The sequence below is a fragment of the Phyllostomus discolor genome, chromosome 1 (genome assembly GCF_004126475.2).
Source record: "Phyllostomus discolor isolate MPI-MPIP mPhyDis1 chromosome 1, mPhyDis1.pri.v3, whole genome shotgun sequence".
Classification (NCBI taxonomy): Eukaryota; Metazoa; Chordata; class Mammalia; order Chiroptera; family Phyllostomidae; genus Phyllostomus; species Phyllostomus discolor.
Window position 1 is genome coordinate 188,777,428 of NC_040903.2, and position 22,566 is coordinate 188,799,993.

At 37.2% G+C, this 22,566-nt stretch overlaps 1 protein-coding gene and 1 pseudogene across 8 annotated transcripts in view; both read left to right on the forward strand.

Moving 5' to 3' along the window:
• The window catches only part of SYNE2 (spectrin repeat containing nuclear envelope protein 2), a 293,026-nt gene that overhangs the window by 148,003 nt on the left and 122,457 nt on the right, over window positions 1-22,566 (forward strand). For all 8 annotated transcript variants that reach the window (XM_036010877.1, XM_036010883.1, XM_036010867.1 and 5 more), the window contains 6 exons: window positions 5,740-5,895; window positions 6,683-6,948; window positions 7,885-9,985; window positions 11,822-12,144; window positions 14,423-14,567; window positions 15,420-15,638. In XM_036010877.1, the coding sequence (XP_035866770.1) occupies window positions 5,740-5,895; window positions 6,683-6,948; window positions 7,885-9,985; window positions 11,822-12,144; window positions 14,423-14,567; window positions 15,420-15,638 (3,210 nt within the window). The remainder of the gene's footprint in view (window positions 1-5,739; window positions 5,896-6,682; window positions 6,949-7,884; window positions 9,986-11,821; window positions 12,145-14,422; window positions 14,568-15,419; window positions 15,639-22,566) is intronic.
• On the forward strand, window positions 15,657-18,042 carry LOC114491741 (annotated as a pseudogene).

Genomic DNA, 22,566 nt, shown 5'->3' on the forward strand with positions numbered 1-22,566 from the left:
AGATACAGGCAGACATGCAAGGCGTCCTGTGGGCAATCAGGAACATACTAGAGTTAGTACTAGATTGAGAAAGAAAACCTCTTGTTGGAGGAAGGAGTATTCAGTCATGGGGTAAATGATGTCTATTTCTGGTGTCGTTTATCCTTTCTGGTGTCATTAACACAGTAAAAAAAAAATTTGCCATAGAACACATAGTTGGGCCATGTGTCAACTGTCTTTGAAGTGTGTGTACTGCTTTGCTCTTTCTGGGCAGCATGCAAATCTTGCTTCTTACTCTGAGGTGTTTTTCACCATCCAAGATATATTCCTATACAAGACAAGTGATTCAAATTGTGTACATGGTATTGTCATTTATGAGTAGCATGCATTTACAAGCATTCTGCAAAATCCTGAAATCTCAGGCTGAGATACCTCAGAAAACTGCTAGTCTAATGCTTGTGTTTCAGGTGAGGGAGCAGAGTCAGAGACATTAACTGGCCAAGTTCTCATTGTAGCAGAACTAGAACTAGAACCCGGGCGTCCTCTTCCAGTCTGATACAAGGTGGTTTACCCACCATTTAATCAATTGTGTTATGTGGCTTGTTTATTGTGGTTTAATATGCTTGTATGCTATCTGACCTCCGTGGACCCTTTATTGATTTTTTTTGTGGGTGTTTGAAACCTCTCTATGCTCATCAAACCCAACCAAACCCTGTTCCTAGCATTCCCAGCCAATGTGTGGTCAACAACAGATAGACTGACAGATCCTCAATGTCTCTTTACTCTTCTTTATAGCCCACACGTTGTTAATCTTTACAGTTGAAAACTAAATGAAGGTCTCATATTTTTTCATTAATATGAATTCATCTATACATCCAATAAGTAAAAATTTATGGAACAGTCAGTGAGAGTTCCATGGTGAGGGATAATAGACATGACCTTTATTCTCATAGAGTTTCTAGTCTAGAGGAGGAGACACACTATAATCAACTAATTAACTGATGAGAGACTAATTACAGGAGCTAAAGGAAGGAGCACATTTCCATGATTGTCTGTAATAAAGGAGACTGACCTGAACTGTAATCAGAGAGAGCTTATCTAAGGAAACAACATTTGAATTGCAACCAGAGTTAACAGAGCTCAGGGCTGGGTGTTGGGGCATTCTTGACAGAAAAAGTAGAATTTTCCTTGTGGTAGAAGAGAGTGTGAGCAGTCAGACACTGAAATAAGGCCACTGTATGGAGGGTGGAGGGCTGCATGAGGCCTGAGAGGTAGGCGAGGCTGGCCGAGTCATGGGCACCTTACAGGGCACATCAACATTTTAAACATTATGCTAAGATAAAGAGGCAGCCATGGTTTTGTCTCAAATAGCAATAATGTATGCTTATACCTGCAATTGTTTTTCACTGCTTCACATTGAAAGGCTTTAGAGGAGGAAGAAATGGATCCTGTAGAACAGGATGACACTGTATGACACTGTCCCACTGTTGGTTGGCAGGTTGCAGGTGATAGATTTGGGCTTACCACTGACATGGAATTATTATAGCCAAGGGGCCTTTGCCCTGAATGAAAAGGGACAGTGAAGCTGTTACGCACTTACCTCTTTTGGCTGTGCTGATACATTTGCTAAGCCAGAGATAATGCTCAGTTGTTTAAAACTCAGTGTATTGATGGTATTCATATAGATGGTATTCATTCAACTTCTGGCCAAGATGGAGGCATAGGTAGATACACTTTGCGTCCTTGCATAGTCAAAAGAAGGATAACAACAAATTTAAAAACAAAAACAACTACAAATGCCAGAAAATTGAACTGTATGGAGGTCTGACAACCAAGGAGTTAAAGAAGAAACATTCATTCGTACTGGTAGGAGGGGTGGAGAAGGCAGCCAGAGTGGAGAGGACTTGCAGCAAGGCAGTGGCTGGAAGACCAGGCGGTCCCACATTCGCTTACGGATAAATCGGGAGGAATGACTAGGGTGTGAAACGGACCGCACAACCCAGGGTTCCAGTGTGGGGAAATACAGCCTCAAAACCTCTGGCTATAACAACCTGTAGGAATTGCGGTGGCAGGAGAAACTCTCAGCCTTACAGGAGAGTTTGTTGGAGAGACCCATTGGGTCCTAAAATGTATACAAACCCACACCCCCAGGAGTCAGCACCAGAAGGGCCCATTTTGCTTGTGAGAAGTGGGGGAAGTGACTGAAAGGCAGTGGAGAGCTGAGCAAGTGGCATTGTTCCCTCTTGGACCCCTCTCCCACAGATAGCACCACAATGCAGCCAAGACAGTTGCCTCCCCTTGGCGAATACATAAGGCTCTGCCCATCACTGCATTGTAACAGGCATGCAGAGACAAAAAATATGGCCCAAATGAAAGAACAGATCAAAGCCCCAGAAAAAATACAAGTAAGTAATGAAGAGATAGCCAACCTATCAGATGCAGAGTTCAAAACACTAGTAATCAGAATGCTCACGGAAATGGTTCAGTATGGTAGCAAAATAGAGGAAGAAGTGAAGGCTATGCAAAGTGAAATAAAAATATGCAATGAACCAACAGCGACAGGAAAGAAAACAGGATTCAAATCCATGATTTGGAGCAGAAGGAAGAAATAAACATTCAACCAGAACAGAATGAAGAAACAAGAATTCAAAAAAATGAGGAGAGGCTTAGGAACCTCTGGGACAACTTTAAAAGTTCCAACATCCAAATCATAGGGGTACCAGAAGGAGAAGAGGAAGAGCAAGAAATTGAAAACTTATTTAAACAAATAATGAAGGAAAACTCCCCCAATCTGGTGAAGAAAATAGACTTCCAGGAAGTCCAGGAAGCCCAGAGAGTCCCAAAGAAATTGGACTCAAAGAGGAACATACCAAGGCACATCACCATTAAATTACCCAAGATTAAAGATAAAGAGAGGCTCTTAAAAGCAGCCAGAGAAAAGGAGACAGTTACCTACAAAGGAGTTCCCATTAGATTATCAGCTGATTTCTCAAAAGAAATCTTACAGGCAAGAAGGGGCTGGAAGGAGGTATTTGAAGTCATGAAAGGCAAGGACCTACATCCAAGAATACTATATCCAGCGAAGCTATCATTTAGAATGGAAGGGCAGATACAGTGCTTCCCCTATAAGGTCAAGTTAAAGGAGCTCATCATCACCAAGTCCTTATATAAAACGTTAAAGGGACTTATTTAAGAAAAATAAGATAAAAATATTAACAGTAAAATGACCACAAACTCATAACTATCAACAACTGAACCTAAAAAAATGAAAACAAAAACAAACTAAGCAAACATCTAGAACAGGAACAGAATCACAGAAATGGAGATCACATGGAGGGTTATCAGTGGGGAGGTGGAGGGGGGAAATGGGGGAAATGGTACAGGGAATAAATAAGAAGCATAAATGGTAGGTACAAAATAGGGGGAAATTAAGAATAGTATGGGAAATATATGACCCATGGACATGAACTAAGGGAGGGGAATGCTGGTCAGTGGAAGGGTGTTGCAGGGTATAGGGGAATAAAGGGGAGAAAAAAATGGGACAACTGTAATAGCATATTCAATAAAATATGTCTAAAAATGTTTAATGTTAAATTAAAATGTTTCCTTTGTAAATTAAGGGACATAAAAATGAAGATATCATGGCCCTGCCCTCAAGGGGAGTTGATGATATTCTTCTTTCTCTCACCTCCTATTCTTTTCCAGACAGACCAAACTCTAAGGAGAGAGATGTGGTTGAAAAATTTAACATTGTTTTTTAAAAAGTAAACATAGTTTGCAATATAACTCAATCAGGCCTTTGATAGAATGGTAGTTTTCCACTTTACATTTATTAATCACTTTGAAAATTCCATTTATGCTGAGAATCAATATGTACACTTATTATGCTGTATAAAAGTTATGTTTTGTCTTAAGTTTATGCTAATCAGTTTTTTTAAGAGAAAATCCAAGATCATTGGGAAAGGAAGGAATCAGGTGGCTCAGGACTTAGAGGACACAAGGGCCGGTGAGAGCATTGCATTGGGATGGATCCTCCAGGGGACACCTTGAAAACCTTTTACCCTGGGAGCAAGGTGGACCAGAAAGTCTCTAACCAGAGAAAGAACTAAGAGTAGCTTGTTCTGACTGCAAGTAGGAAGAAAAGGTCTCCCATGAGAAATCTAAGCCAAATTTATATCTCAAATAGGTTTAAAGTCCAAATCTGTACTACTTGCATTGTGGAGCATGAAAATTGGTCTGTCTATGTTTGTTTCTTTGTATGTATGTATGTATGTATGTATGTATGTATGTATCTACCTGTCTATCTATCCACCTACCTACCTATCTACCTACTTATCTCCTTCCTTTGTCTTTGGAGTACTTGGAAGAAGCAAGCACAAATCCATACAGGGATGTCACTTTTGCCAGTCAGGCCAAAGGAATTCCTGCAGTGGAGTTAAAAAACAAAACAAAACCCTGATAACTATGCATTAGTATAAATCAATCCATTCATAACACGAATGGGAACACTCAACTACAGAGAAGAATCCTTATCATTACAAATGAGGGGAATTACTACATTAAGAAAGTGAAATAATGCAGCAGTCTGGAAGATATTGTACAGTAATATGTTTTAAAAGGTTAGTGATATAAAAGAAGGGTTTGGAATCATGAGGAAATAATGAAATACTTTGAGAATAAAGGGAAGATTTTAAAAAGAACCACATGAAATTTTCATAAATGAAAGAATAGTCACTAGAATTCACATTACTGTAGCCAGGTGAAGCAGTAAACTTGACACAGCTTGAAGCTAGAATATGTGAAGCTTGAAGCTAGAATATGTGACAGAGGAAATCCATAATCTGATACGAAGCTTAAAGAGATGGGGAGTAGGAAAGAGATTTTAAGTGACCCAGAGGCTGTACTGAGATGGCCCGACGCAGTTCTGACAGGAGGTCTAGGCAGTGTTTTTAAGATAACCAGTTAGGTGTTTGGGGATGCTGACACAGTTTATTCATAGACTTGATACCTCAAGGATTCTGCTGACATGAAAGTATTGTAGCAGAATTAAATGCTAATTCACTTATAAAGTAACCTGAAAATAAAAACCAATAACTTAGCAAAATTATGGAAATCTTTCAAAATTACTTTCATGTGGTACCTCGTATGTGCAAGTGCTCAGCTAATACCTGTTGAAAGAATGAATAAATGAATGCAGGTGCTGCCTCTGTCTTATTGAGAATTTCAAGTTCTTAATAGCTTTCAGAAAAGGTCAAATAACTTCATATATAAACTATTCTGCCTTACTCATGTTTAAATTCTTACAGCTAATTGATATAAAGCATTATTAATTCATTCTTCCTATCATGAAACCTTGGTATTTCCTCTATTCATTCACATTATTTTAAACTACCAGTAGGTAACATTAAATGCCTGTTATTTTCCCTGCCCTCTGCATCATTTTGAATACTGAGTCTAAACGTTGGAACTTTTCCTTTTTCTATACCTGTTTTCTTTGACTATATAGGTTATGCCTCTTATATGACTGAACATTGCTAGAGTCTATACTCTCTTGTCAAAAAAGTTTAATTTGGGGGGGATACCAATACCAGCAGTAAATATTACATGGAAAAATTATCTTTAGTAGTGCTCAAATATATATCTTTTAAAAAGTCTTTAATCTGAGTAAACAGAAGAAAGTGCATTGCTTTCATCAAGAAAGATAAAAATTACTTATTTGGGAGTTAGGCTATTCAGCAATTAATTCTTTTATGTTTTCAGAATTCAGCTGTGGAAATGCTTTTGTCAAAACAACTTCCTCTTGATGTTCAAGAAAGCATGAAAAACACTGAAGATGAGCAGAAAGTTAATGAGCTGCAAAATCAACCTTTAGAATTAGATGTTATGTTAAGAAATGAACAATTAAAAGAGATAGAGGTAAGGAAACAAGAAAAACACTGACAACATGATTGCGTTACTTATCCAGTGCAATACAATATATTTTAATTACCAAAAACTTGCTTGCACCTAGTGAAAAGTCTTATTTAACCTTTGACAGATGATCAATTTGGTAACTATATAATTATGTACTAATCAGCAAGTTGTATAAATCTTTCCATTTAGAAAGTGGGAGAGTTTAATGAACAGTAGTGTTCTTTCTGTTTCATCAAGTTCCTAAAAACTTACTTAGTAACAAAATTTAGACATTCTTGCTTGTCATTCCTTTTTTCTTAGTCATATCTCTCTTCTGGTTCTGACAAATTCCTTTTATTTTTCTAATTATCAACATCATTGGGTACTGTTTCTTTGTTTTTACAGCTCTGTTTACACAGCTGTGTTTATGTATTTATAGCTATGTAAACTAATCTAATAGTGCAATTATGGCCCCTACAATTTTAACTAAGTTTGTATAATAGGATATAATGTATATAAGTAAGAAAAATAAAATAAATCTTCAACATGACAGAACCTTTTAACACAATAAGGTGATCTAATTGCTATTAAATGCTAGACCAATGGTGAATTTCAGTTTACATTTTAATATAATTCAAGTGAAAAAATCTTTTGAATGTCAGGACTTAACGGTCCTCTGTGTGCAAATGAAACCTTTACATCTTGGGATAGCGTACATTATTGGAAGGAAAGAGGATGGGAAACAAAATGAATGAATTAAAGAGAGAGTGAGTGAGTGTACACTTACTGATCTCCTCAACTTGTTTTTTAGGAACTATATACCCAATTGGAAGCAAAGAAAGCAGCCATTGAACCACTGGAACAAACTGAGTATCTCAACAACACAGAAACAAGTGCTTTGGCTATCCACAATGCAGGGAGTTCAGTGCAGCACTTGGACAGTCTGCTGCAGGCACTTATTACTTTGAAGAACAATAAAGAAAGCCAGTATCGTCTCCTTGAAGATTTTCAGGAACACCTCGCTGCAGTTGAATCCTCGCTGAAAGCCTTGTTGACAGAAACAGAAAGTCTAAAAGTGTAAGTGCAGGAATTTAGGACTTGCATTCATTTTATTCAAGCACAGGCCCTTGAACAGTCGCAGGGGTTTATGAGTTTTACTATAAAGGATATTTCTACAGTATGGAAATTAATTTTATATGGAAGCTATTGAAGAAAGCTGTATTGGTTTTGTACAAAAAATTTATATTAATTTTATAATTAAATTATATTAATTTTGCAAACTAATTTGTTAAATATCTAATTCATGCTATAAATGCCTGCAAAATATGTTAAAGTTCTGTGGAATTTAGTGTTCTTTTTGTCAAGAATTTATTCTAAACTATGGGGTGAAAACATTTATGTAGTTGTTTAGTATCAGCATAATTGGTTTAAATTGTTAGGAAGATATTTAATATATATGTACTGTACTGGTTTCTTTTAAAATAGATATACTCTTGCTCTGACCGGTGTGGCTCTCATGTGGGCATTGTCCTACAAATTGAAAGTTCAGTCCCTGGTCAGGACATGCACCTGGGTTGTGGGTCTGTACAAGAGGCAGCTGATCCGTGTTTCTCACTCACATCTCTCCTTCTTTCTCCCCGCTTCACTTCCTTCTAAAAATAAATACAAATCTTACAGAAAATAAAATAGGTGCATTCCTTTTGGCTTTGGAAATGACGGTACTTTACAGGTTACAGAATACTTTTACATACATTGTTCCCTTCCCTCTTCATTCTTTTTCTGTGATTCTGAATTTTATAATACTTACTTTATAAGTGAGCCCTCTGCGTCGTCACAAACTAATTGGAAGCTATGGTAAACAAGATTCTGAATTTTATTTTAAGGACAGAGTGCTCTTATAGACAGTCTAATCTTTTCTTCTGTGAATTCAAAAAAGAATTAATTTCTTTTGATAATATCTAGCTTTGGGTTGATATATAATAAATATTAACAAACTCCTTTTTTTTTTCCTAGGGGACCACTAGACAGTGCAACCTATCTGGCAAAAATTCAAAAATTGCTGGCATCAGTAGAAAAAGAGAAAGATTCTTTAGGCACAATGAAAACTGAATGGGAAGGTTTATCAAACTATCTGACTGACATGGATAAGAAGTTGTTGGAAAGCCAGGTCAAGCAACTTGAATGTGCATGGAAACAAGTAGAACAACTGGTTCAAAAGAAATATTCTCAGCACATGGTGGAGCATGAGGAATTTACATTTCTCCTGAGTGAGATCCATGACCTGGCCCTTTCTCTGCAGCAGCAGCAGCAGCATCTCCAGTTAAAGCTGAGCTCTCTGGAAGAACAGGAGGGGAACCAAAGCATGATTGCATTGGCCACTGAATTCCAGGCTATCAAGCATAGATTTTCCATTTTAAAGGGGCGAGCTGAACCTCAGATGAAGAGGATTTGGGGAGAAAGAGAAAAGAAGGTTTTGGAAGATGCTGTCAGTACTTTGCAGAAGCAGTTGGAAGCATCGGAGCCATTAAACACAGAGGCGGAAAGCGAGATCAAGAAGTGTGAAATAAGGAACAAGGTGAAAGAGACTGTCTTATGGGTGAAGAATCTGTTGGGTGAACCTGTTCCTACGATTTCCCTTCTACCAGATGACATTCTTTCACAGATCAGAAAATGCAAAGTGACACATGATGGCATTCTGGATAAACAGCGGGCCGTGGAGTCATTGATTGAAGAGGTCCAAGAGAATATTCCCACCCTGACAGCACATGAGAGTGATGAATTAAATAACCTCCTCCAGGACTTACAAGACCAATGCCAAATTCTCATTTTAAGATCAACGCAAAGATCACAGCTGTTAGAATGTAAATTGGAAGAAAGAAGCAAATTTGCTGCATTAATAGAGAAGGTTCAGCTTTCACTTCAAGGAAATGAAACGCTGATAATTCCTAAGGTGGAAACAATCTCCACAGAAGCTGAACTGGAACATCAGCATGTCAAGTTGACGACTTCTCAGAAGGAACTGCAAGAAATTGAGAGTGTAATCTCAACACATCTTCAGGAGCTAACAAATATCTCCAAGGATCTAAGTGTGTTTGAAAGATTATTTCTGGATAATCAATTGAAAAATCTTAAGGCTAGAGCCAACAGAACACAAAGATTCATTCAGAATAAATGCAATGAAGTAGAACACAAGATAAATTTTTCCAGAGAATTCCATGAACAAACATCTGTGCTTCAGAAGGAGCTTGATAACATACAACACAGTGAACTGCTACTAAGTCAAGAAATAAATCAGGATGTCAGGGAGGAGTTCTGTCATCTTCAAGACCGACTCACTGGAGTCCAGTCTGGCATCCAACAAGTGTTGAAACTCAAAGAAGTGCTGGACTGTATTGGACTCAACTGGGATTGTTCCCAACTTGATATATTACAATCCCAAGTGTTTGAAAAAGAAAAGGAACTTGAAGAAAAAATTAAGCAGTTGGACTCATTTATGGCTGACTATGGCAAACATCAGGCATCACTAAGTAAACTGAGGGCAATGGAGTTGAAAATTAAGAAAAGGGCGGAAGCAGTCATGAAAACCACTAGTGCTTCACCAGAAAGCCATCTGCTCGATGCTCAAATTTTGAGTCAGAGAATTGAGAAAGCCATGTGCTTATATCATGACACAATAAAGAAATTAAGTGAGAATAAGGCCTTTGATAACTCCTTCAAAGAGGAAGAAATACAGAAAATAAAGCCGTATGCAGAAGAAAATGATAAATTACAGAAAGTTCTCCAAAATATGATACTAGAATCCCAACAGAAAGAAATGGATGAAAAGAGTTTTCAGGACAAACTGGAAAATTCCTTACATGTTTTGAACCAGATAAAATCTCAGTTACAGCAGCCTTTACTTATAAATTTGAAAATTGAACATATTCAACAGGAAATGGATAATTGCGAAGTGTTTCAAGAACAAGTTCAGGCAGAAATGTGTAGCATTAAAACTGTAGCTGTTACTGAGAAGCAAAAAGAGGAGAACTCTTCTGAAGCTAGTGATGTGGACCCAAAACTACATGACTTTGAAGATCTTACCAGTCAGCTTCATGCAAACATTGATTTGCGGACAGTAAGTTTGTTTGTTTTTTTTAATAAAATGGTTCATGTGTCTATTTTTATTTCATGATTTTATGTTTTGCTCTAGTTAATACCTACACTTCTCAAAAAGCTACAGATTTTACAGGAAAATTCTCCACAGGAGAATAGCCATTTAGATGAATTGCTAAGAGCCAGTTTATAATCCTGACTCATTCCACATCTAAATAGAATGCCTTATGACTTGGAAAAGACAAGTTTGACACCTTTATTTCTATATCCCTAATAACTGCTGTTGCTCAGATGAAAGTTTTTTGTTTGTGTTCTAGAACTAATAGGACATAGTAGGAGAAAAAGAACACAAAATAATGATATTTACTTAGAAATTACAATGAAGTAAACATTTTGCCTTGAACCATCACAGCAACTCTGTGAAGTGGGAGCTATTATTAGTCCCATTTTAAAATCAGGAAATTGAAGTTCAGAAACATCAACAGTTTTCTCAAGCCTTGCATCTGTAACAGAACCAGGATTCAACTTGAGGTCTGTCTGATTGTAGAACAGGGATCATCAAATTGAGGCCATTGCGCCTGATTTTGTGAGTCAGATTTTATGGGAACACAGCCCTGCTCCATTATTTTAGGGATGGTCTATGGCTGCTTCTGTGCTCTTTCAGTTGGTACTTAACGAACGTCGAGCAAATTGAGTACTATTCTATTTCATTTTTTTATTGATGTATAATTGACATATATTTTAATGTATTAGTTTTGTGTATACAACATAATGATTCTGTATTTGTACATATTATGAAGTGATGACCACAATAAGTCTAGTTAACATCGGTCGCCATACAAAGTTATAAAATATTTTTTCTTGTGATGAGAATTTGTAATGTCATCTGGTAGAAGGGAAGTTGTAGGAACAGGTTCACCCAACAGATTCTTCACCCATAAGACAGTCTCTTTCACTTGTTCCTTATTTCACACTTCTTGATCTCGCTTTCCACCTCTGTGCTTAATGGCTCCAGTGCTTCCAACTGCTTTTGGAAAGTACTGACGGCATCTTCCAAAACCTTCTTTTCTCTTTCTCCCCAAATCCTCTTCATCTGAAAATACTTGATACTGAATTTTTAAGATCTGCTCTCTTAGCAACTTTCAAATATGCAATACAGTGTTAACTGTAGTTGCCATGTTATGCCTTACATCCCAAGGCATATTTATTTTATAAGTGGAGGCTTGTGGCTTTTGACCCCTGTTTCACTCATTTCAGCCCCCCACCCCTGCCTCTGACAACAAAAATCTGTTCTCTGTATCCTTCTCTACTCGATTTTAATGCAGTTTCCAGAAACAATGTACATAAATCCCCCAAATCAGATGATTAGAGCTGGACTGGAAGGAACCTTTAAAGTTAATTATTTCAGCTATTTGTTATTTCAGTAACAAGACAGTAAGTGGTGTGCTGAAAACTAAAGTTAGTAGCATAACCAATAATTTAAAAACACTAGAGGCCTGAGGTTTTTAACTTTCTTTTCATCTTTTTTCCCCAAGTGTTGATTAGAACCTTTCCTGTACATTAAATATATTCCATTGTTTAAGTCATGTCTAATACAAGAGTTCTAGAGTAGGAACATAATATCATTAGACATGATTCACAGGATTTACCTTTGAATTTAGATTAGATTTCCTTGGCAAATCTGGGAACAATTTTTCTTTGCGTAAACATTTTTAAATACTAGGCAAAATAAAAGTATGAGATGCTAACTCTTCTAAGACCTAGAAGTATATTGTGAATATACCACACAAATTCAAGAATGACAAAAATTCCACAAGTCTGACAGTTTTGTCACAGCATTTAATCTCCTTTTCCCCAGAATGTCTTGAATGATGCTTATGAAAATATGACACACTACAATGAGGCAGTCACCAGGGCAGTGGGGATCATCAGCGACCTTGAAGCCATCGTGGCATCCCATAGAGTAGACCTTGAAAACCCAGAAGAATCACTGGAGATGCCTCGCTGGAAACAAGAGGAGTTGGAGTCCACCGTGGCAGACATCCAGGACCTCACCGAGAAATTGGGGACCCTATCCAGCCCTGAAGCCAAACTGCAACTTCAGTGTACTTTACAGGAATTAGTTTCTAAGAACGCAGCCCTGAGTGAGGCAGTCAAAGTAAAGGAAGCTAGAACAGAAAGGTAGGTACTTCTTTCTGAAGGTGATAATGCATTAAGAGCATAATACAAATTTCTTTACAATTAACTTATACACGGAAATAATTTGGAAAATATGGAAAAGTTCAAAAAAATACTCTAAGGAAAAGTACAACAAATATTTTATTGTATTTAATGTATTTTTTCTCATTTAATATTGAGTACATACAACAGAATTTCTGAGTCTACATATGGTATAAAGAATAATGACAAAACATTGTACCCAAAGGTTCAAAGATAAACACCATGACTTTTGAATTCTCTTTTATGTTCCTTCCCTCTCCTTTTAGAGTAATAGAACTAATCCTTATCATTTATAACATTTATCATTTCCTTGCTTTTCACATGTTTTTACTATGTGTTTGTATTCTGTTTCCATGTATGTGTATTCTTCTGTAACTTCATTTATTTCAAATTCATTATGATGCTGAAGTTTACTGTGTTTTGCTGTGTATAATGTATACTTTTTTGCCCAAATTCTTGAGGGAAAAATAAGGATGTGCATTATACATGGGTATAATGATTATATACCATGGGTATAATAATCCTGTGTATACTCTACACAAAAACGTGTGTGTGCATTATACACAGCAAAATATTCATGGGTATTCATGTTGTCTATAGTAAAATTCAGTCACTCAGCTATTTGGGATAGACATTTGGGTTGTTTCTAGTTTTTGCATTCACAAATACTTCTACCAGAACATTTTTACATGCAAGAGCTTCCCTTAGGTACATACCTAGAATTGTGGTTGCCAGGTCCCACACCTTAAAATTTTAATTCCAAATGATTTTATTTATTTCGTTTAGTCAAACCAGTAGCATGTTAGTGTTACAATTGTCCCATATTCTTGCGAACATTTGATGTTGTGGGATTTAATTTTTGCCACTCTGATAAGTCAGAAGTGATATTTTACTGTGGTTTTAGTTAGCATCTCTATTATTATTAATGATTTTAAGCCTCTTTTTAAAATTTTTTTTGTGGTTATTTATAGTTCCTCTTCGAAGAAATACCCATTCAAGCCTTTACCCAATTTTTATCAGGTTGTCCATCTTTTTTTTTTTTTTGAGATTTTATTTATTTATTTATTTATTTATTTTTATAGAGGGAAGGGAGGGATAGAGATTGAGAGAGAGAGAGAGAGAGAGAGAGAGAGAGAGAAACATCAATGTGCGGTTGCTGGGGGTTATGGCCTGCAACCCAGGAATGTACCCTGGCTGGGATTGGAACCTGGGACACTTTGGTTCCCAGCCCATGCTCAATCCACTGAGCTACGCCAGCCAGGGGGCATCTTTTTCTCATTATTTTGAAGAGATTTATTCCATACAAAGGGGTCTCCTCTTACACACCCATCATGGTGAGAGGGCCGGGCTTTATCCCGTCACCAGCTTTCCAGGAGAAGGTCAGTGAAACTGACTGCAGCAAATGCCCTCACAGTGGGAACGGCCCCAGACCTTAGCTGACATCTCTGCATTTTCACGTTCACTGAGTGTGGGGTCTCTAGATATTTCTTCAGTCCTTGCCAGTTTATCACTGAGCTTTAAGAATTAAAAAATACTTGATACTGAATTTTTCATCGTTTTCAGTGAGGGAGTTAGGCTGTATCTATTTTGTACACATAATTTTATTTATAGTTGTTTTTCAATAGGTCATAACATTATGCTGTATAAACATATGCTGCCTTTTATTTTACTTATAATTTAAACTCTTTTTCTTATTGTAACAAGAGCTCCATAAAAGTAATTAGAATTTCTGTGTAATATTTTATAAAATGAATTGTTGTAATTCACCCAGCTATATCTTTTGATTAATAGTCTAATAAGTAAAAAGATTTTACAATACAAATATTTTATCAGTTTTAGGTTAAAATTCCTTACATTGTATTCAGATTAATTCATTAAGCTAAATTGCAAAAATCAAATTAATGGGTCAAAAGATATGAACATTTTAAAGACTAAATGGTTCTCTACAAGAATTGTATGTGTTTACACCTCATTAGCAGTACTGGAGAATGCAGTTTTCAAAGGTAGGTGTTTTGAGAATAGTCCTACTTACCTGTTCAAGTTTTTATTGAAAGCCTTGTGCAGATCCCTGTGAGCAGGAGGTAGTCAATGAAAACTTATTGAAATACATTGAATAACAAAAATAAAATTACATGCTGGGTGTTTTTTTTTTTTAATTTAATGTTCAAATTTATCCTGGGAAGTTGAGAATTTATTTCACTAAATAAAGTTTAATATCTTTTTTTTTCTCACTCACTAGGTGTCTCGAGACTTACAAATGCTATAGGGAACTTAAAGAGAAAATTGGCAGCGACCTCAGCCACATGGGAGCAGCGCTTGGGCCGTGCATGTCCCCGCTGCCTGTGTCTTACAAAGAAGCGTTAGAACGTTTGGAGCAGAGCAAGGTAATAATAGTATCTGTGAATCTCCAGTAAGACTGGGTGCAAAAAAAAAAAAAAAAAAAGGGCAGAAAGCTAGCGAAGGCAGCAGGGAATGTGGCTGTTATGACCCACAGAAATCTTCAACCTGACTTGCACACTCAAGAAAATTCTTTCAACCGAAAGCGCGTAAATGAAGCAGTGGTTCTGAGAGAATTAATAGTTGGGTTCATGGGACAGCCTTCTGCCTTGTGGCTGGCCGTCCTGATTGACCACTTTCTCTGAAGCTTTATCTTTTACATTATTTTGTTAGATGTTGCTGGACTGGTGACATAGGATTTAATGCAGCTATCCGAAGTGTGAAGTTCTGGTTACTTCTTATACTCTATTACCAAGCAATTTTAGTTTTTGCTTATTTTCTTCTGTTAGAGCCTATGGTATTATGTTATTAGGATTTGGATGAGAGCATTCTGAATCATCTGTGCATAATACATCACCCTAAAACAAAACACAAAAACCAAAACCAAAATAAAGCCTTGGCCATTGATACAGCAAGTATTGTGCAAATTAACTACCTAGTATACAATGAGATTTACAATATAATAAGAAAATGAACTTCTACGGTATTTACCTTTGAAAACACATTCTTGCTTGGGAAAATTGGTTTATGGGTCATTATTTGTTCCCACAGTCTCAAATTCACATGCAACACAGGTAATTCTCATTTGTCTCAGATTGGCCTTCAAAGGCACTAAAAACATAGGTCATGAAATATTTATGGGTGCTTTAAATAATTTATTATTCAACATTTTTTAAAGGTTATAACTTTCAGAAAAATTAATAGACTTTATATTCCTCCTGTTCTTTTTCTTGCTTAAGGCCTTGGTGTCAAATCTTACATCAACTAAAGAAGAGTTAATGAAACTACGACAGGTCCTCAGACCCCTGAGCCGCGCAGTCACAGATAATGATGGCCGAGGTCTGCTCAGAACCACCGCGGCTCTGTGGGAGAAATGGCTGAGTGTGCTGGAGGCTGCTGGAGAGTGGGAGATGTGGTGTGAAGAACTGAAGCGGGACTGGAAGTTTGTCAGCGAAGGAGTAAGTGGTTCCTTTCCAACAGTCGAGCCGTACTGTTTTCTTAAAAAGCGCCATTTAAATTGTTTTGTTACTTTTATATTGTCTTTATTTACAACGAGTCTTCAACCTCTATCATTTGTTTGCATCACATATGTGTTACACATAAATGTTTATAGAGGTCAGATCCTATAAACATCAGCTCGAAGAAATGATACAATGTTTTTTATAATACTGGAATATTTTTTGGTATCAGATAATGCTTAGAAATAAGTGACTACTTGTTCATACAAACTTTAATTAAAAGGATTTTGCAGATAAATTAAATTCTTTTAAAAATAACTGCCTCTGCCTGGCACTAGCTTGGCACTAAAGGTTAGAATTAGGAAGTATTCATAATAATCAACTACTTTGGAAATTAACTACAATTGTTAAGTAAGGAGATTAACTATAGTTGCAAAGTATGGGTCTAAAAAGGTCTGATTTTTTTTCTGAAAACTGCCTCAAAGAAACTTCTGTGATACATACATTAATCACACATGTTAATTTAACTATGTTTCAGGACTTACATATCACATATATTTAGAAAAGAAAGTTTAAAATAGTATAGAGGCTTCCTCTCCGCACATTTTTTGTGTTCAGGCTGTGTGGCTGTTCTTCTGGTGAGGTTGGTTGAATTCACAGGTGTGGAAGCTGTGAGTCTGGAAGGCTGACTAGGACATGTAGAGGGTTGAAAGGAGGAGCAGGAGGTACTGATGGACAAGGAGATATCTTCTGGTACACCTTTCATGGAGATCCTCATGCCACATTTGCAGCATTTTTCAGAGGTTCCAGCCTCTTGAAATTTTCTTTGGAAGATGGATGGGGAGTGGTAGAAATTCTGAAGAAATGGAAGTAAATGGAGATCCTTTCAGCTCATTTGGATTCAGTATGAATGGATATCCAAGAGACAGGAATTCTGTGGGGCCATCCCATCTCATACAAGACCCTGCAGTTATTCATGAACTTAGAATATCACTTAAAGAAATATATAGTGGTTGTAGTAAACGGATGAAGATTTCTCAAAAAAGGTTAAACCCTGATGGAAAGAGTTATAGATCTGATGACAAAATTCTCACTATTGAAATTTAAAAAGGGTAGAAAGAAGGCACCAAAATTATTTTTCCAAGGGAAGAAGGTGAAACACTAGCTAGTATTCTAGCAGACATTGTTTTTTATTATTACAGATAAAGATAACCCAAAATTTAGAAGGGATGGATCAAATATAACTTATATTGCTAAAATTAGCTTACGAAAGGCAACGTGTGGCTGTTCAGTGAAAGTGCCAACAATGGATGAAGAACCATAACTATGTCAAGAAATGACATTGTGAAACCTGGAATGAGAAGCATTATTGGATATGGGCTGCCATTTGCAAAAAACCCTGACTAATATGGTGGCCTTCTTTTCTTAAAAAAAAGATTTTATGTATTTATTTTTAGAGAGGAGAAGGGAAGGGGAAAGAGAGGGAGAGAAACATCGATGTGTGGTTGCCCCTTGCACACCCCCTACTGCAGACCTGGCCTGCAAACCAGGCATGTGCCCTGACTGGGAATCAAACCAATGACCCTTTGGTTTGCAGTCTGGCACTCAACCCACTGAGCCACACTAGTGAGGGCCATGGTGACCTCCTAATGGAATTTGAAGTGTCCTTCCCCAATTCTGTATCTTCATCATCCAAAGAAGTACTTAGGAAACATCTTCCTGCCTCATAGAATGAAAACTTTGTTTCCCATATTTTGATAAGACACTGAAAATATAAAAGGACTCCAGTTTACTGATGCAGATGTGAATTCCATATAAAGACATATAAATTATTTTGAGGGTTCATTGAATTGCATGAATAGACACAGGTCAAATAAATAGACAAAAGGGACTTTTACAGTTAGAAATGAGGAGAAACCATTCACTCTATTTTGTTTCACTTCTCCAAAGCCAGAAATTTTTAGTATTTTGCTTACTTGTAAAATTTGATTTTGTGGAGTTCGCAGATGTATTTCTAATAAAATAGCAGCCTATCCAAGTACTTTATTTCTTATATCTTTACATTATTAGTTTGGTAGGTTCTCATTTACAATGGAAATTGAAATTCTTTAACTATGCATGTGATATGTGCGTCTAGAAAATAAAAACCCAGGTCATTTGGAAATGTGATCAACTAGATTTAAATCACCATCTGAAGTGCTGCTCTAGGACTGGTACCCATAAAAGAATATCCTCGTGCATATGGTTCACCATTTTGATTTTTAAAATATGCCGGAGCATTTGTTAATAACGTAGTTGTAATGTTCTCAAGGTGGACCTTTTCTCCATAAAAACAAAATTAATGGCAATTTATCTCTTGTGGAAATCCTGATTGCCTAAGCTACTGATATTTTAGAAATAGACTGTTTTTAAAATGACATATATGATTCTTTGCAAGTTGACTATATATCTTGGACTTAATAAATTATAGGCACATTTTATTGTCCACTACTTTAACTAGTTTGTTTACTAATAAACATATTTTTAGAGGAAATGTTACTTGGAATTAATTTTCCAATTACACAGTCTTTTGTAACTTATTCATAATATACTACATGTACCTTACGCAATTTCCCAAAGAAGAACAACCTGCCACTAGGTATTAAAGCCAGATATGGGGAAAAGAAACACTAACTGCTGCTTGTGAGTGATGTTGCTGCTACTCGTTATGCATACAAATATTTTACTTTTTCATATGTATAGGTTGCATTTCTTAGGTGTTTTAATTTTTAAATATATTTACATCTAAAAATTTTTTTAAATAAAATTGTATAGAATTATCTTAGGGTTCTCTTTAATTCTTTAATCTTTCCAAAGGGCCAGGTATAAATGAGGTACAAATCAGAACATTAAATGAAAATTCTTCTCTCTTATTCATGTCAAAATTCCTGCTGAATTTACTTAAAAGAGAAATATACTGATCAGTACTTCATTAGAAGTACTTAAAAACCGACACATTTTGGTTTTTAAATGTTTAGTGCTATCATATTTTCTTGCTTAAAACTTGATATTCATTGAAAATGAATATCATTTTGGTGGTGCTGGTGGAGTTTCATTAGTAAATAGTCTCTTGAATGTTAAAACTCTAAGAAGCACTGTGCAGTATACCTTTAGCAGGACTGCTAGCCTCCAGTTCTTTCCTGTTCAGAATGGCACTGTTTATTGAGTTTCTACAGTAGGCTCTGTGCCTTGCTGAGACCGCATTTCGCACATGATGCCACTACATCCTTGCATTGCCCTCAGGAGTTATTCCCATTTTATTGATGGAGAAACTGAGGCACTAAGCAATTTAAGTTGGCACAAGACCTCCCAGCCAGTGATTGACTTAGAAGCTTCTGTGGGCTGGGACCACATCTCTTTCATGCACAGCTGTGACTTTAGAATTGTCCAGGGCTTTGTGCTTAGTAGGCACTTAGTAAATATTTCTTGAGTGGCTTGAGGTCTTATTCAAACCCAGGTCTAAGGCTAATCCTAAGCTTTAGTTCTTTTTATCTTACATTGTTTCTCCACTGCTATATAACTATTTGCAATTATATTTTATTTATTAATTCAGACCACATTCATGTAGATCTTTGTAATTATTCATAAAGTATTTGACAGTATCTGCCTAACAGAATGTATTTTTCAAAGAGTAGCAAAACCAAAATCTGTCCTCATGTAGTAACAAAGACTACTAACACTTAATAGGCACGTATTGAACATATGACATGCACAGCTCTAAGCTCTTTATGTGTATTATCATTTATCCTCTCAAAAATCCTATGAGGTAGATATTTTATAGTCCTCATTTTATAGATGAGAAAAGTACGATTTAGTTGTTCAGATTCACAAGTGAGTGCCAGAAGTGGCTTAAAACTGACACTCCAGGGTTTAACTGCTAATCTATCAACTTGAATGATATTTATACACACCAGATTGATGTGAGATTTTAAAATAGCTTTATCCACTCAATAAAAACTCTATTATCTAAAGACCTGTACATGCAAAGTCATGTTAATATGGTTGGTGAATTCGTATGTGAAAAAATGAATTTATATATGACAAAATGAATAAAGGTTTTGCATAAGTAGATTTTAAAAGCAAATTTAAACATCTACAAATGTTTAAATTTACAAATTTACATTTATAAATTAAAGCTCTATTTACATTTACAAATTAAAAATCAATTTAAATTTTTATCAACCCTCCCCCAAATCTTACCTGTTTTCTTAAACAGAATTTGCTTCATTTAATTATTCATTTCTGATTATTCACAGTCATCAGTTTATGCTTCACTGATCATAATGTGCTAGAATAAGTCTGTGTCTTCAAAGATAATAGGAGATAGAAAGCTGGCTTCTTCCCCTTGGACCAAAAGTCCAAAAGCCTTTCTGTATTAGTTCCTACTTCTTTTGTCACAGGGTTTTGAGTCTCCCTCACTGTAATAGCTTATGGTTTCTTCTCCCTATCTAGACTCTACTTTAAATCGACTGTGAACCCAAAAGTTTTATAACCAATTTTTTTTTAGAATTATGTGTCCAAGGAAAATCATCCAGGGGCTGCAGAGCCTCTTGTGGGAATACCATTGGTTTATAATCTTTGTGGCATCTATTTTCCTGATTTGAGGGCTGTATTTACCCTTTTTGGTGTAAAGTTTGTTGAATTTTGACAGGTGCATACAGTTATATGACCACCAACAAAATCAAGATTTAGAACATTTTCTTCACCCCAAAAAGTTCCTTGGTGCCTTTTTGTGGGCATCTCCTTCCATCATCTCTAGCCCATGACAACCATTAATCTGTTCTTACATTTCTGGAATGTCGTATAAATGGACTGAGATAGTTTGTGGTCTTTTGAGTCTGACCTCTTTTCACTAAGGGTGATGCATGTGAGATTCATTCATGTTGCTGCTTGTATCAGCAGATCATCTGTTTTTATTCCTGGGTGATATTCTACTGCACATGTGTACAGCAGTTTGTTTATTCATTCATGAGTTAGAGAATTGCCAGGGTTTTGAGTAAAATTATTGTCCTAATCAAATTATTCTTCCCCCTTGTGTTCCCCTCCTTAATCACTTAGCAGCTCACAGCAGACAGCAGAGCCTAAGGTAGAGGCTTGCAGGCAGGTGGTTTATTTTGGAAAGTGATCCTAGGGAACACGAGTGGGTGACAAGGAGCACTGAAACTGGAGGTCAGAGCCTTGAATTGCTTCACTTTTATTGGTGCTGGTTGCCACAGTTGCCCACTTAGGGTTATCACCAGGCACAGCAGCACCAAGAGATGCTCCATTAAGTCCTGGTTTATAGACATAGTTCTTTCAACCCAGAGGCATATTGGAAACCCTAGGTGTACAATTAACTCTGTCAGTAGAGCAATTGATCTCTTTCCGTGCTGGTTCTTTGGCAGGGGGGGCTGCGAAGTGACCCTGTGGAAACTTTATCTCAATCCCTGGTGGAAATACAACTATCTGCATGAGAGCCTGGACTTCGAATACAACTGAATTTAGGTTTGAGGGGATGGAAAGCACAAATGCCATATCTGGGTCTCTTGAAGCGGGGCCAGTCTGCACCTGCACGCATGTGTTCTAGCGACTGGGACTCATAGCTGGGTTGTACGGTCCAAGTGGCAGGGAAGCTGACACCTCGTGAAGTGCCTCCTTTTCTCCAGACCCCCCTCCGCACTGGCAGCATTCTGATAAAAGGACCTCAGCCGCATTTCCAAGTGTAGCATATACTGCCTCCAGAATCCCACAGACTCCTCTGGGGTGGTGCCACTGAACAATTTGATCTTTACCTCATGGAGATTCTGGCATGCCCTAGGCCACTGGGCCCCTGGGAACTTAACTGATGCTGGAGTTCCTAAATTTCATAGGTTTTCATTCCTACCCCCGGCATCCAGGTCCTCCTTCATCATTTGAGTTAGTATGGTACCGTTAATGTAGTTGACCAGTGTGATGCTCAGGAATGTCAAGATTGCAAGATGCCTGTCTCAGCTGGCACGTAGAGGAGAGTTCGCAGCATGAGGCAGATGTGATGAAAGGCTGATGCAGCCGAGGTGTGAGCCAGAGGGTTCGAGGAGATGCAGGAGAGGGATCTGATTTTCTCTCTCTTTATTCTGAATTCGGGGCCGATAGAAGTCCACCTTTCATATATGTGATGGGTCAGGTAATGCATTTCTGGGTTCTGCACATAGGTGTCGGTAAACACCTGATTATTAGTTCAGTCCTTCAGGCTGCTTTCCCTTTGCTGTAAGTGTCAAGGCAATGAGGACATAGTGGCCTTACTTTGTTTTGAGCATAAGTGATCAGATGTGAAAGGAAAGAGAACTGTAGAAAAAGTATCCAGTGGTTGCCCAGGCTTATACTGCGTGGATGCAGTTTGGTGGAGCTCATTCTAACTACCCTGTGGGTATCTCCAGAGAAACAATGCCCATTGCAGCTGCCGTCTAAAGGAAAAGTTATTTTTTTAAGATTTTATTTATTTATTTTTAGAGAGGGAAGGGAGGGAGAAAGAGAGAGAGAGAGAAAGAGAGAGAGAGAGAGACATCAATGTGCGGTTGCTGAGGGCCATGGCCTGCAACCCAGGTGTGTGCCCTGACTGGGAATTGAACCTGCGATGCTTTGGTTCGTAGCCCGCACTCAATCCACTGAGCTATGCCAGCCAGGGCTAGGAAAAGTTATTTATGAAATCACTCAACAGTGCCTCCTTCAGTTCATAACCGCGATACTTCATTTTAATCACACGTCTATGTGATCAATAGGTGGGAGCTACGGGATTCTGATAGTGGAGGCATAATATTACCAGCTGTAAAAAGTAAATATTACCTTGCAGTAGGTTATGGCATTCAGAGCCCTTTAAAAACCAGTATACAAACGTTATGGTTGAAAACCAGTATACAAACATTAAGGTATG